This window comes from Equus asinus, chromosome 2 (genome assembly GCF_041296235.1).
Source record: "Equus asinus isolate D_3611 breed Donkey chromosome 2, EquAss-T2T_v2, whole genome shotgun sequence".
NCBI lineage: Eukaryota > Metazoa > Chordata > Mammalia > Perissodactyla > Equidae > Equus > Equus asinus.
In genome coordinates, this window is record NC_091791.1 from 24,036,194 (window position 1) to 24,052,548 (window position 16,355).

The 16,355-nt window shown below is 39.8% G+C and overlaps 1 protein-coding gene across 7 annotated transcripts in view; it reads left to right on the plus strand.

Moving 5' to 3' along the window:
- Positions 1-16,355, plus strand: part of SORCS1 (sortilin related VPS10 domain containing receptor 1) — a 475,161-nt gene that overhangs the window by 353,337 nt on the left and 105,469 nt on the right. For all 7 annotated transcript variants that reach the window (XM_014844792.3, XM_044751163.2, XM_044751161.2 and 4 more), the window contains exons 7-9: positions 3,383-3,501; positions 5,954-6,043; positions 12,263-12,442. In XM_014844792.3, coding sequence (XP_014700278.3) covers positions 3,383-3,501; positions 5,954-6,043; positions 12,263-12,442 — 389 coding nt within the window. The remainder of the gene's footprint in view (positions 1-3,382; positions 3,502-5,953; positions 6,044-12,262; positions 12,443-16,355) is intronic.

Below are 16,355 nucleotides of genomic sequence, written 5' to 3' on the forward strand. Positions count from 1 at the left end.
ATGTTTACAGGTCTTCTTTTGTATCTAGGTATATCCATTGATACTTAGATCGAAGGCAAAATACACTTAACAAAAATTGGCCCCAAACTTATTGGCGTTTTCGTTCAACATAGATTAGTGGAAATAAACCAACCAACCAAGTTTGAAACCCATAACGCCGTGTCTATAAAACACTATCTCTTTGGGCTTCATTCACTTTATCTGAAAAATGAGTTGACATATTGTACTTTGTAGTATTGAAGATTAAATGTACTAAATAAATGTGAACATGCTTTAGAGTACCTGGCACATAGATGTTCCATAACTGTAAGAATCCCTATTCTTTCATTTTCTCCCCAAATCTCTCAAAATCATAATTTCTGTATAGTTGAGTTATAAATATGAAAAGTAGATTTTTATATTTTCCATCTTATGCTTGTTCAGGAACCTTTGAAGAGGAGACCGAGGGCTTTAGAAAGAAGCTCTTAGACTCCATTACAAGTAAAACAAGCGCTGTGCATTTATCAAGAAGTCCTCATTAGGTGGCAGTCCTAGAAATTCTAATTGGAAGTTGTATTTGTAATTTGAAGCACCAGACTTCCTAATTAGGAACCTCTGAATCAATTTGGTTAATCATTGTTTTTATTCATTATCTCACATAGCAAGAAGCACGGAGAAAGGGCAGTCTAGGCTCAGTACAATCAGTAGCTCAGGGACATCGTCAGGGAACAGGTCCTTTCCATCTCTTTGTCATACTCATTATGTAAGCTGAACTTTAAGACTGGCTCCTCCACGTGGCAAGAAGGCTAGAGCAGTTCCAAGCATCACATTGAGACTCAATGGGGTACACAGGCAGAAGAGAGTCTTCTGCTATGCCTCCTGGTACATCCCTGACGCCCCTTAAAAGACCTCCTTCACTTCTCACTAGAACTGGGTTTAAATGCACTTTACTTAACCAACCAATGGCTAGGGGAGTAGAAAGACCTTGAGTGGGCATAGACCCAAGAGGATTAATCTTTGCGTATGGGAACTTCTGAGTTACCTGGAGGAAGAATAAGGTGACAGATCTAGTATTGGCATTTCTAGGAAAGACACAGGGAGGAATGAGTATTGGACAGGTCACCAGCAGTACCTGATACATAAATGGAACTGGAATACTCAAATTCAGTTTAACCAGTCTTTTTAAGAACCTACTATGTGTCCCAAACTGATCTAATAATTGTGAAAGGTAGCCAAAGAGAAAACAGGAATATTATCATTAGTGATAATAACAACTGACGTTTGTGCAAGTTTAAATTTCAAAACATTTAGCATATATCTTATTTCAGTTAATTCTTAGAACCAAACTACAAGATAGTTGACATTGGCATCTCTGTTTCATGGATGAGGGTGGCAAGACTCAGGAAGATGAAGGGAATTCCTTGCAGCTAGTGGTGACCACAACAGAACTCCAGCCAGGTCTCATAGTCACCAATCTCCATTCTTACCATGACCCCAAGCTACCTTTTGAAAAAGAGAAGTCAACTAAAAGTTGTAAAAGGGTCTGATGGAGGGTGAAATTGTGAGGTAAAGATTGTGTATATTATGGGGGAGGACCAATCTGGGAAGCAACGAGTCCCAGAAATTGTTTTCAAGGAGAAAGATCTTGAGGTATGCCCTAAAATCGAATTGTAAGAATGTCTGAAAAAGGAGATAGGGAAGAGTGAGTAGAAGGCTCTTCTTTAGTGTATCTTTGGAGGTGGTATCACCAGAACTAGAAGGGTTAAAGTACTTGAAAGCTAGCCCCGTTTGTCCCCACCGTTGGCAGCCAGATGGAGGAAGATTGTTGTTAAAGCTCTCCTCCATTAGTCTCCTGAGAGCTTATCAATAAATACATCAGTGGTTGGTCATATGGAGCAAATGTGCGTGCTGCCCCCTAGTGGTGCTCCTGGTAGAATACAGATGTACTCAAGTTCCTTAAGGAAAGATGGTCCTGGAAATTTCCTTGAGGGAAGTCATTAGTGAATCCTTATATCCAACTCGACTCACTATTGCCCACCTTCATTTCATGTAAATAATCATCTCCTCATTTTTTTCCTTTGTAAGAGTGGATTTCTGCATACATCTCTGATGTCATAAAGTCAAACTCAGCACTTATTAGGCATTGAAAAAAAGTGAAATAACTTCCTTTTCATTTGAAAAGATATATACCAATGAAGAGGCATGTTCCAATGAATATTTATTTATTTACTGGCTACTATATGCCAGGAATGATGTTAGACCCTAGGAGTACAGCAGAGAACAACAGCAAAAGATGTCTCTGTCTTCATGAAGATTATATTTTAATGGGAAGGAGGAATGAATAAGGAACAGGGGAATTTTAGATTGTGATAAATTCCATGAAGGGAATTAACAGGGTAATGTGTGGTCAAAAGTAATCACTGAAGACCCTCAGAAATAATAGTGAGCTGAAATCTAGAACCTTCCTTGGGAATAATGAGGAGGGGCATTTTAGGCAGAGGGAATACAAATGAAAGTCTCTTAAGTGGTAGAAAGTTTGGCCAAATTTCTGAACATAAAGTAGGCCAGATTAAAAAAATCCCAGGGAGAGAAGAAGAGATTAGAATGAGGGGGGATTGGAGTGATAGGTGGTGGAGGGTTTGAATTTACTCTAAATGCAGGAGGCAAAAGGATAATTTTAAGTAAAGAATTAACATCTGATTAGTGGAGAGGGCAGAGTAGGCATGGTTGAAAAACAGGACAGCCTCCCTACTACAATATTGGCTTCCAACAATACGGATCAAATCTGTGTAAGAGTTATTATCACTGATGCGTTTATTGTCTGCTGCACCGTCTCAGGTGAGATTCAGGGTCTTAGTTTACTCATCTATAAAATGAGAGCAGATTTTGACTCAAGATTCTCCTCTCTACCATGTTATCCTTCTAATTAGTAGTAGAAGAAAAATATCTCGACATAGAACCCTCTTATTTATAACAACAGCGCTTCTAGCATGGGATGATTGCATGTATGTGTGTGTTTCCCTATTTGTCAGTCAAAGGTCAAAGTGTAGAGGTAAAGCCTATGAATGAGAAAAAAATAACTATGAAAGCACAAATATTATTGCCAGTTTTTGAAAATATTTTCATTTGGGTTTGGGAGAGGAAAAATTAATAAGAATTTAGTTTTCTAGGATGGCAAGAGTTGGTGGAGGCACTGGGAGATGATGGTGGTGGTGGTATTGTTAGCAAGTGAGTAAAATAATACTCATAATAATTTTAACATGATAATGATAACAGTAATGTAGCTAACAAAGAATGTGAGATTTGTTTACAGATTGGAGATAGCAAGGGAAATAGAAAACGTCCAGTCTGACTCTAATACTCTGTGTGTATATCACCCGCCACTCCCATTTTTTCTTTTCAGATTCCCAATATCTAACTTGCCGAATGCAGAACTGCACAGAGGCCAACAGACATAAACCTTTCCCAGGCTACATTGACCCAGACTCTCTGATTGTCCAGGATGATTATGTGTTTGTTCAGGTATGAAAGATCCACTTCTACTGATTGTCTCAGACACTTCTCTTCCCTGTTTCTGTCCCTAATGCAGTCCCTTTTGCCTGCTTACACTCCCATAAGAGTAAAAAAGGAAGAAAGAAAGAAAAGCATTATCTTTTCAACAAAAGGAGCTTCTACACTAACAGAATATTAATTAGTTCCTCTGGGTACTGTCTGGAGGACCTTATCAACACGGAGTCCTGAGGCACTGCTTAGAGTATTAAGGTTGTCTCAGAATGAGGCACACTTCCATTCATACCCCTCATCTGCATTCAAAGAAGCTCCCAGCAGTCTTCGACAGCACTGAGCAGATATGTCAATGTCTTCCCATCAGGAGAATGGTCAGCCAATCAGCCTCCTCCCCAACCCACCTTAAAAATAGAGAGACAGGTGGGAACAAGAAGCTGTGAGGAGGCTGGAGGTGGTGGGAGGCAAAGGCGAGGTGGAGAGTAATCAGCCATTATTGTCATGCACTGACTGTGATTGGGATAAAGAGAATTTACATGAGATGTATTCAGACAAGTTTTTCACCTCCAGAGAGAGTGGGAAACAATTTGAGAAGCTGAAATTTCCTGAGTGGTTAGAAGACACAGGGAGCAAGTATGCTTTGCTGCTTTTTAGCATTTAAGGAAAATTTTAGGCTTCTTTGGACAGGCATTTAAAAATTTGGTTATTGCTTTCCATGTTAAAAATGACAAAGGTACAATTGCTAAACAGTTTATATATATATAGACACATGTATAATTTCACTGTGATTGAGACACATTCTAGACACTATTTATTTAGAAAGCAATAATTTAAAATATTTAATTCCATGTTTTGAGGAAGCAGATGTTCAAAATGCCTAATATCAGCCTATGTACTTTTAAAATGTTTCACAAATGATTACACACACACACACACACACAGACATTTCCTTTTTCTTCAAGGAAATGAGTAATGAGTACTCTGAATAACTTAAGCATCAAATTATCAAGTGACATTAAAATGGTTACACATATTGGTTCTATCTATAATTCATTTCTCTATTAGTGTTGCTCCTACGAACCTTTTCTGTTTTCAAATAACAATTTATAATCCACATATATGACTTAAAATTAGAATCAATTCTGCGTTTAGAGTTTCACATATCTTCTACCCAGGCCACTAGGAACGTGATCCTGTAATCCATCACTAGCACTAAGAGGTGATCTGCCCACAAAATGGTGAATATGGTCATTTCCAGCCACATTTTTATGTGTCTGATGAATATTCTCCCAAAGCATTTGTTGACATTCTGAGTATGCAAACACCTTCTAACATTCAAACTCCAGGTATTTATATGGGTTAAGAGTAGCTACACAAACTCATAGAAGCCGAAAGTAGAATGGTGGTTGCCAGGGGCTAGGGCGTGGGAGAAATGGAGAGATGTTGGTCAAAGGTTACAATCATCCACCTGTAAGAAGAATAAGTTCTGGAAATCTAATGTACAGTATGGTGACTATAATAAACAATACTGTATTACATACTTGAAAGTTGTTAAGAGAGTGGATCTTAAATGTTATTACCACACACACACACAAATCATAGTGAAATGAAGGGATGGAGGTGTTAACTAACTTTATTGTGGTAATCATTTCACAATATATATGTGTATCAAATCATCGCATTGTACAACCTTAAACTTACATATGTTATATGTCATAATATCTCAGTGAAGCAAGGGAAAAAAAGTGGCTGCAAAGGAGAGAGAGAGATTGGCAGTGGAGCCCTTGACTCTGCACCAGATGGTGCTCATACTGAGGTGGGGACCACACCTCTTCTCACCCTCCCTCACACCCAGGGGTTTCATGGGACTATGCATCCTGGACAAACTTGAAGAGGTGGCCCACAATCCTATTCTGGAAGACAGAGCTCTGGAGTGGTTTTGGACCACGATCCTGGTTTGGCTTTCTGTCGAACACGTCATCAGCAGTGCTGTGTGCGGGACCTGCTCACAGTCATCAATGTGACAGCACCAAGCTGGAATTCAGTGCCCAGAGATGTGAGGCTCCAGTTCTGCCACTGTTTGACCTGGACCATTTCTTTTTCCTGTGGCATGGGGACCTGTTTATATGGCTATGGGGCTAGAGAGCTGGGCTGCTGTTGCACATTGAGCCGATATACCCTGAGGCTTGTGTCATTAAAAAAAATAATAACGGAAAATGTTTCCTGGCTTCTGAGCCACAGTGCAAATTGAAGAATTTTTTTTTGTCCAGTGGGTTCAGTTTGGGCCTCTGACCAACTCACATATGCTGTATAAGTTGTTTTTGAATTGAACGCCAATTCTTTACTCTTGTTGACAATAGTCATTCATGTTGTTGTGTGGGCGTCTACCCACTTCCATTCAGTGGCTCTTCTTCTATGACCCGTAACTGTTATAGTAGCTCCTTTTACAACCTTTGTGTTTATGATCCAGCTGACATCAGGAGGACGGCCACATTACTACGTGTCCTACCGAAGGAATGCATTTGCGCAAATGAAGCTGCCCAAATATGCTTTGCCCAAGGTATGACCTGAATTGATGTCTTCATTTCAATATTTCCTCTGATTCACGTATTCCCACTTTCACCCCATTTCCTAAGGATCCTTTCAGTCTCTTGTAGTCATTTATTTCTTTTATCCCCCATCTCTGTTTCTCAATTTCGTTTTCTCCTCCAGTCCCCTGGAATTCTTGCTATAGCAGCATCTGAATAAATTGGTAACTGATTTACTTTTGCTTTTCAGTAGTAAAGATTTTTAAGCAGTATGTATTAGGACAAGAATATTTTCTAGCTAGACATAAAATATGCTTTGGATACTTGGTATATATCAGTGCAACAGGTGTGATATATTTCTATACCATTTTATGGTTATCAGTTTACTGAGATGTGATGCAGCATTATATGGCATCCAACGTTTGCTTTCTCTCTCAATGGAACTTATGAGACTGGTTGTCTTTAGTTTTGAGGCACAGCTAATTTTTTAGATTTCTCCAAAGGCATACTCCTTTGAAAATAGTGGCAGATAAAGACTCAGCAACTGCTGTCCCGGGATCGTTCCATAAACACTGAAGAACTGCGTTAATATGGAGCGCCACCTAGTGGAGGTCAAACTGACTTAGGAGCGCAAAGCTGTGGGTTTGCCGTCTTGCTGCCATTGTGATGTATTTTAAGTGGGCAGAAATTATGTATTATGCCTTGATCTTAGAGCAAGGGAGATGTGTGTGGCTGAAAGAAGGGGACTCTGTAGGTTTAAATATAGTTATATCTCATATTTGAAACCTTTGGGTTGAACAGAGAACATAAAGAACTTTTTTGATTGAGTTTTCATGACTTTCTCATATGCTGTCTTGGACCAACATCGGCTGGTTGTCCAGAAAATCCTGTGATAAATACAGCACAAGAGCATAGCAGATCTCTTCTCCCAGGAGAGCAAATGGTAGCTAATTGCTCTGGCTTCTGCAGCGGAATTCTCCGTCTTGACCATCACTCTGCCCCTAACCCTAGCATAGTGAGAGGTGGGACGTAAACCTCAGCCCATTAGAAGTAATAACACACATTAAATTGCACTATTAACTCTGAAGAGCTATATCCATCTTAGTAGTTATTATTATTTTCAGCTGCTAAGAGATTAACAACAGTGGTAATTGCCCAGAACTGTATGTCCGTGCCTGTATATATTTAAATGCCCCTTGCTCTTGATTTGGCTTAAAGTGTTTTCCAAAAAGACAAGTACTTACAACATTGGAGATCTTCTTTAGATGAGAACTGGGTAAAGTCAGTATATAAAAGGAAAGCTGAGGGTTGTTAAAATTATCCTTGAGAATCTTTTAAGAAGGTCTATGAAGGAGATGGTCATGTTACCTCAGTAAGTCCAACAGAGCTTGGTTTTTTCCCCCGAGTGGTGAAGTGAATTTGCCGTTTCTTTGATTGACCAACAAATGAAGTAGTTGGGTTGCAAGATTTACACCTTTAAAAATAAGAATTATGCTCAATTCAGTGAGATGCTCTTGTTCAGGAGGCATATGGGAATTGAGACCAAATCAGGAAGCAGCAGCTTCAAGTCACTCATCTCATGCTTGCTCTTGGGAATATAATGTTTGAGTGGAATAAGTTTTAGCAAAATCAAATCCTGTTTGCCACAGAATTGAGGGTAGAACTCAAATCTCCTGACTCCCAAACTGGAGTTCTTTATATCATACTTTTCTTCCCTTGAAATAAATTAATAGATTCTACGATTAAAAGATAGCAGTACCCCCACCCCAAATTTTGACGGACTGAGTGGCATCAGGAAAAGAAGTTCCATTGACCTAAGCAACCCCAGAAACGGTAGTTTAAAATCAAAGAGATGTCTTTGGGCCTGTGCTGGCATTAGGAACCACACGTTTTGCATTGCTTGTTCATATCCATCACACACATCACTGTTGACTGTCGCCCCCAGTGGCATCTAGCCAATCTGAAAGGAAAAGTTTTACTTTGAACCTAAATTGGGTGTCTGTCCCCTCCCCCTGCTCTCTCAGATAAGCACGTTCCATTACTCAGCCTCATCTGAGGTCTGAGGGTAGAATGCAGTGATTAATTTAGCTTGTTCCCAGAAAAATAGGAGCCAGTATAGCAAATAAATGTACTACTTGGTCCAAGTGGGTGTTTGTTATTTAAGGCAATGAGATGCCTCATTATAATCCCATTACACCTTCAAAGAGAAGCCCCAGCTTGGGTGGAGTGGTCCGTGGCAAGGGTGAATATATTTCATGGCCTTCTATCAAAGCCAAGGTGGCTGTGGCTGGAAAAGAACAAAGCTTCATGCCCTCCAAAGGAATTAAGACGAACCAGCGCTTTCATGCTCGAATTTTCTTTAGTCATCCATTGCCATTGTCTCAGCTCTTGAAAGACCATGGTTACCCTGAGCTATGTCAAAAGAACGATTTAATATAATTGTAAAACTGATCAGAGATGGGGATGGGGAGATTTTAATATTGCTGTTGCCATTAAAAGCACGAGGCCCTCCAGACAGGGACACATAGTGACAGTTTCCTTCCCTTAACTTACTTGGAGCTCATTCTGGGCTACTCAAGTGAGATAAATGAGGCAATACATATGAAAGTGCTTTGAGTGTTTTGGAGGACAGATACTCTATAAAAGCAAGGTAATATTATTATTCGTGTGGATCTAGTTGTCTGTGTGGTAGAAGATGGATGTGAACTGGGATGTGTGTGGTACAAAGGCTGCTTGATTTGTGGCGGGAGACCCAAATTCCGGACCTAGATCTGTCACCAACCTGTTTGGAAACCTTGGGCTGGTTTATCAATTTCTCTCTCTCTCTCTCTCTCTCTTTTTTTTCACACTTTTAAAATAAGGAGCTTAGATTCACAACAATATTTTCTCAAGTGTGTTACTCAGAATAAAATGTCTTTAGAGATGGTTCATGAAAATTTGGTTCTATGATCAAATAAGTTTAAAAAAAGATATGAACTTCATTCCGTGTTCCTTGCCTAGAGAGTAACAGTAGCTCACTGGTATGTTGAAGGATCTAGGATGACCTGCAAGCAAGAAAGCTAGATAATTCAGCATTAATCCAAACATTTTACAAAGGGATCCATTTTTTTAAAAAAATATATTAAAATCCAATAATGCTGGTGTCCTATGGAACAGACTTCGGACAATGCTCTAGTAGAAGATCTCAAAGATCACTTCTTGGTCTAAAATTCTGTCTCAGTATAAGCATTCAACATAAAGTGCCATTTTGGGAAAAAGAGCATATTTTCCTCATAGAGGAAGATATACACAAGAAGAAAAAAGAGAGATGATATTTAAATATGTTAAATGTTTCAATTAAAATATTTAAGACCAACATAATTTTTAAAAAGTCTGTTCAATGTAGTTAGATTATGTGGAAAGAAATCTGATCTTGACCCTTATCTAGAGATGGCCATTTTAATCTGGTTTTGTTGTATGACTGTTTTTTTAAGTGACTTAAACACTTGATGCATCTGTGTTTTCAGTTCCACATCTACCAAATAAAGGTTTGAGTGATCTGGGACAGTACAGAGGGTTTACTCTAGCCCCTAGGATTATTTAATGAGCTCTCTACTGTGACCCAGGCCTCAGACGTTTACCAGTACACAAATTCGCTCCAAAGCCACAGAGGTGGAAATTAGTGATGCAGGGACCAGGTTAGTGCTGAAATATTTTAACTTGAATTCAGGGATGATGCTACATCCTGCTGACAAGGAAGGAAACATGAATTGGGAATAGTTGTTTGAGGATTGTAGATGCCCGGGTAAGGATTTTGATCTTTGTCCTATAGGAAACCGGGGGAGGGGGGCAGGGAGGGCAGTGAAGGTTTGGCTCTCCATAAATGAATGGCCTTGGGCTGATTTCCACAGCTAATTCCCTCCATTAGAAAGAAACAAAACATTTGGATGAATCACTTTTTGTTGAGTATATTAGTTAGCACCCTACGATTTGCAATGAACAGAAAGGCCAAATCAGCCTTGCTTCATCAACAAAGGGGATTTAAGGGCTTGCTTAACTGAAAATAGCTAGCATGTACAGAGCAGAAGCTAAGTGCCAGGCACTGTTACACATGCTGAACACTTACTAACTGATTTAATCCCCACAACTCCGTGGACGGCATCCTATTATCTCTATTTTGCAGGTAGAAATTCTGAGGCACAGAGTTCAGTTCATACAGCTAAGTTACAGAGCCGGGATTTGAACTTAAGTAGTTTTACTTCAAAGTCCGTTCTTTTAACCGTTTTGCTCTGCTGTGCTGTCTAACTGAAAAGGTACAGGTGGGAAGGTTTCTTAGATAGGCACATTCAAAGACTCAAAGAATGTTACAGAATTTGGGCTCTCTTTCTCCACCTTTTTAGCCCACTTTTTTGGGATTGGCTTTATTCCCTGCCTCCAAGATATGTGTCCATCATAAATAGACATTTTTTTTTATTCTGATTGCTTACAAACTAATAGTAAGATATTTCTCTCTCTCTCTCTCTCTCTCTAATTATTCGACAGTCATTCTAGAATCATGTCTTACTGACTTTGCTTGGGTCACCTAGCCATCATTGATCCAATCACTATCATCAGGGAAATTGAATTTTTTGAATGCTAGGTTTACAAGCTCACTTCTGGTGCTGCGAGTGGAAGAAAGCAGCAAAGACTGAATATTGGGAGAAAATTTGTCTAAGAAAGATGAGCATGCTTTTCAAAGAACATCAGGCTACGATTGCAAGAAGAAACATAAATAGGCATTGGGAAGATACAAGACACGGCCAATTTTTATGCTAAACCTTAGTTTAGTATAAATAAACCTTAGTTTACATTATTGATCACGTCGAATTCATGAGCAGGTCTTATTTTTGGCTTCCCCCCTCTGGATTCTTTCTACAACAACATTATCAAACTCTAGAGTATGGCATGTAAGGCCTGAGTAGGGGTAAGGGCTATGGAACCCTTTGGATAAGGGTTCCTTCTTTGTTCACATGAGTTCACTATGATCAAGGCTAAAGAGGAGGGAGAGACTCATTCCCATATGTCTAAAGCAGAGTCAGAGCTGAGTTGTTGATTGATTGATTGAGAGAACATGGGCCTATATTACAATGAGAAATTTAGGTTATAAGTTAGGTAGAACCATCTGAGAAGATTTAAGTACTAAAACAGACAAAGGCCAAGAATCTTTCCATGTTTTTCTTCTACCTTTGTGCTTATGTGTAATTCTGTTTTGTTTCGTTTTGACTTTTGCTTTTTGAAAGTTACACCAATATCTACTGCCTTGGGCAAAGGGTGAAAAGCTACCAAGAGCATTTGAGCAGGCATCCCCTACAGAAGACAGCAAGCCTTGGTCTGAGACTACAAGCTTTGGTCTGTGCCACTATCTCTGAGCATCCAGTTCTCTGGAGTTCTGAATGGGAGAAGAAAGGATTTGGAATTCCCATCCCAGGGCTATCAGCTCACTACCTCCTCATTACCTTTGCATTGTTTCTATCTTCCAGGACTACCAGTCTGAAAACATCGTCAATGATGCAGACTATTTTTTCCCTCTTTTACTTAAGGTTTCCTACTGAAATGCTCAAAGTTTAAATAAGCAGATAAGTCCTTGAGCACTCATTAACATGGAGATTAGTGCTCTGAGATGTTTCCTCTGGGGTTTCAGAGCCTAGCCTTAGGACAGTGCTTCTCAAATGTTAATGTGCATATTAATCACTGAGGGATATTAAAATGCAGATTTTGATTCACTAGGGAGGCCTGAGGTTTGTGCATCTAATAAGCTTGCAGGTGATGCCCCTGATGCTGGTCCATAGATCACACTGAGAGATGCAGAACTTGTCTATTTTCTCTCTGTCTCTTCATCTTTTCCTCCTATTTGCCCCATATAAGACTTCTGAGCATGTACCCTGTCTGTGCTTGGCAAATGTATCAGGATGACTGATTCTCCAAAGTCATACATATTTGAGAAAGTATTCTTCAAATTATCTAATGAGGCAATTAAATTATAACTCAGCTACCAAGCATCTCTCTGTCCTATTTTCTCATGACCTTACTGCATAACCCCACAAGTGACAAAGGAAACATATGATTAACACTTAAGTAATTATTATTTCACAAATATGCAAAAGGAGAATCTCTATCTTCCATTACAGTGCCTAAGTGCCTATTCTGGTATTCCTCATTAGATGCTACACTGCACGCAGTCCAGGTTGACTTAATGAAACTCTTCTGCTTCACTTCCTTGTGTCTTTCCTCAGGACATGCACGTCATCAGCACAGATGAGAATCAAGTGTTTGCAGCAGTGCAAGAGTGGAACCAAAATGACACATACAACCTCTACATCTCAGACACCCGTGGTGTCTACTTCACCCTGGCCTTGGAAAATGTCCAGAGCAGCAGAGGACCTGAGGGCAATGTCATGATCGACCTCTATGAGGTATGTCACAAGGCATATGTAGTCCTGAGTCACTGCAGTGCATGGATTGGCCCAACACGAGCTGTTTCCATGATCATTTTAATTACTGATTCCTTATATGGCCTCATTCCATTTGAGAGAGGGAGGGGTTTGGAGACTATTTTTATCAGTTAATTTGCAATCCATAGATCATTTTGGGGGAGGGATTTATTTTTGACCAAGTCCACAGTCCATGAACTGTTGGAAGACTTGCAGAGTGTCTGGAGAAGCAGTCAAACAATTAAAGGGTTTGAACAAGAGTGATCCTAGTGTGAAATTTGAAAAATTGTCTTAAAGGGCCAACAGTGTGTCAGGGTGTGAGCAAAGGGGTAGTGGACACTCTCTCTGAAGAAAGAATAAAGATGACATCTTTGTATTGGATCAGAAGGCATTCCTATGGGACTTGAAGACCTTTCTAACTAGATAACCTCCACTCCCTAACTGCTATCCTCTCAGAGGGCTAATGAGTGAGATAAGATTGATAGGTTTTTCTCTCCTAAATGAGGAGAAGCAGGAGAGACAAAAAGTAGAGTTTACCATTCTTCCCTACGGGAGCTATGGCTCTTTGTTTCTCAAAATGACCAGGATTCAAAATAAAATCATGTATGTTGGATCAGTTAACTTTCATGACAAATGATGTGGAGTTGGTGAGCCGAGGAGTCGAAAGAAAGATTTCTTGGACTCTCAAGATCTGGCAGCAGTGCTCCTCTATCTAGAAAATACTGTGGAATATCATGGGGACAGGACCCATGGGCAGTCAGGCTGCTGCTTGGGGACAGGGCCCATGGGCAGGAGGAGCCGCTGCTGCCCCCGCTACTGCTGCCATGGGGATGGGACCCATGGGCAGTCAGAGCTGCTGCTGGCATGGGGAGCTGCTGCTGCCGCGGGCATGGGGACAGGACCCATGGGCAGGCAGAGCTGGTGCGTGGGGACAGGACACATGGGCAGTCAGAGCTGCTGCTGCTGCTTCTGCTGCAAACATGAGTGGAGTGTAAGGCTAATTTTAAGGCATGGGTATATGAGTCATCTCTTTATAAGACAAAGGAAAGAACATGAAAAAAACGTTGAAATGGTATCAGTGCAGGTGGGGTCTGGTCATTGGGTGATCCCATGACTTTTAGACAAGAATCAAATCAGATTAAGTAAAGGTCAGAAGCCACCACCCTAAATCAGTTACATGAGATTGCCAGACAGCAACCAACTTAAGTTCTTGCCTTCCCCATTAAGAGTTTCTAGGGACAAGGTCATCTCTCTTCTTCTTCCTGGTACAGAGAGGGAGGCACCTTTTACAGATATTTACCTTACAAATGTAAATGTGTCCCAACAAGGGCAAGTTCCATTCCCCAGAGCCTCCCTGACTGTCCCAGTTTATCAAAAGCAATCAGCCCCAAACAGTCCTGATGCCTAAGAGACATATCCTGGGGTGGCCAATTTCCGGTCCCTACAAGGTCATCCCCCCTTCCTTCACAAATGCAAATATCTCTCAAAGAGCAAGCAAATCCCAGTCCTCGGAGCCTGCTTCTCATCTGCAGTTTTAAAAGTAACCAGCCTAAAATCCTCATCAACAAACACCAACACTTTAGTTGCCATTTAAGGCACAGTTAGGTAGAAAGAAAGCTGGTATTTGGGGATGGATTTTAGCCATTCTCAGTCTTATCCTGTGCTGTAAAGGATTTATAATGGGTTTTAATGAGCCATTAAAAAACATATTCAGAATTTTGGAAGTGCAATCATATACTTATATTCTATCTGAAAAAAAAATCCTAAAACTGATTCAAATATGTACAGTCATAATGATGCTACCGTTTGCTTGAGTCTAAGTTCACTGAGTCAAGAGGTTGTTTGTATAAGGAGAAGCAAGAGACTTATGTCCAGTCTGTCAAAGAAAGAAACCGATTTCACTTAAGAAATTTAAACCTGTCATTGTAATTCCTTTTAGTGCTGTCTGTATTCCTTCTCCTTTAGGAGTTCTTAGGGCTTTACTTCTAGTATCTAAACTTCTCTGTATATATGTATAAAGAAAGGCATGTTAACAAACTGTATGCCCAATTTAGAGCCCAAGTATTTGTAATGGAAATTATGGCAGACTAGCATAGGACATAGTTTGTGTGTATATATTTAGAAAAAATCACTGCAGACTTTTTTATACATTCACAAGTTCCTTCCACTTCCTTTTATGCCCATGTTCCAGATAAATATAGTATCATATATCTCAGCCTCAAACTGAACGTGTTTTCTGGAAAACATTTACATAATCTGGTGATTTTGTTTCAAATTCATGTTGGGTAAAACTGTGATTTAGAGTATAAATTTTGGAGTCAGGCTGCCTGCATTTAAATCCTAGCTATACCACATGTATGTATTCTTGAGACAAATCCAATAACTTCTGAACCTCAGTTTCCTTGTTTAAAATATGAATATAAGCATGGTATCTACTTGAGAGGATTTCTCTGAGGACTAAATAAGGTAATCTTCTTAAAGTACTGATCAGTGCTTGAAATACAGCAATGCTCAACAAATTATAGGTAGCATAATTAATATTACATTCCAATGAGTTTAAGCCCCAATGCAATGTTCCATTCTTATAGTCTTAAAATCTACCCACATTGTTTAAATGTCCAGCACATTTCCGCTCTTTTGGGTCTCTACTCTCCCCATATTGCAATTAGCATGGCCATATGACATTCTTTAACACGAACTAGTTGTCTTAGAAACAAGTGTAAATTGCCACATTCCTTTCCTCATTTGTAAATGTCTTATAAACATTTAAACTTTAAGTGTGTTTTGTTGAAATGCCATGTGTTATTTTGCCTTGATCCAGCACTCTCAATGGAAGTATCTTGCTCTGAGTATCTGGCTGGTATGAAGTCAAAGCAGCTGATTTTCAGGTTGCATCTTTCCCTTCCTTATCTTCTTTCCTCCTTTCAAGTCAATGTGGAATAGCTTCTCTGGATAAATTGTGTTTTCTGCCAAAATGGAGACCATTTTAATTGGTCCCTTGATGATAGAAAAGATGACAGGTTTGGGAAGGAGTGACTTTCCAATGTCACGTTATTTGCAACTGTTTTCTTGAACGGTTTTTTGAATTCAAACATCACTAACAGGTACAGAATGAGAAAAGGAAACGGTGACCTCTGGACATGGCAAACCATTTTTTGGTTAATCCTTGGGTTGCGCCTTTATATCTCTCTGGCAGTTGACTATCTATAGGGAAACTGCTGGCTCTCATTATCATCACTGTGAGCAGTGGTGTGACTGCATTATGTAAAGGTGTTCTGCATCCTGGGAAGAGCCTTTGTTTTATTAGCCTGACAGTTCACAGCAACTCGAATTGAAATTAATGTGATCAGAACGGCAGTGCCGTTTCTGCTGATTACCTAGATAGAAAGAATATTGGCTAACATGGAACCTGGCACAAAAGTTCCTTAAATCTTACAGTTCTGGCTAGCAGGAAGCTGAAAGCCATCCAGCATGAATTTCCCAGTAGAATTGCAACGAATGATGAGTACTTAGCGATAAATGAAAAGTAAAAAAATCCATAAATGAATTAATAAAGAGCAGAGATGAGCACCAGATGAAGTGGGGGTGACAGAGATAGAATACATGGAGTGCACGTCTGCTCACATTTGGGGTTGACTGAGGAGGATGACGTGCGTTCTTTGCTTGAATGCTTCTGCATGTCAATTACCTGCTGTTCCTGTATCTCTATGCTCTTTAAGCTATTTTAGCGGAGGCGAACTGTATAATATATAAGTGTATGATGAGTCTGTGTATTGAGGATATATATTGCTGATGAGTCTTTGTGGGAAATGCAGAAGGTAACACAGTTCTCATTAAAATCAATCATTTTGTTCACACATACCTAGGAACCTTGTGACAAATGTGGTTCTCTCTA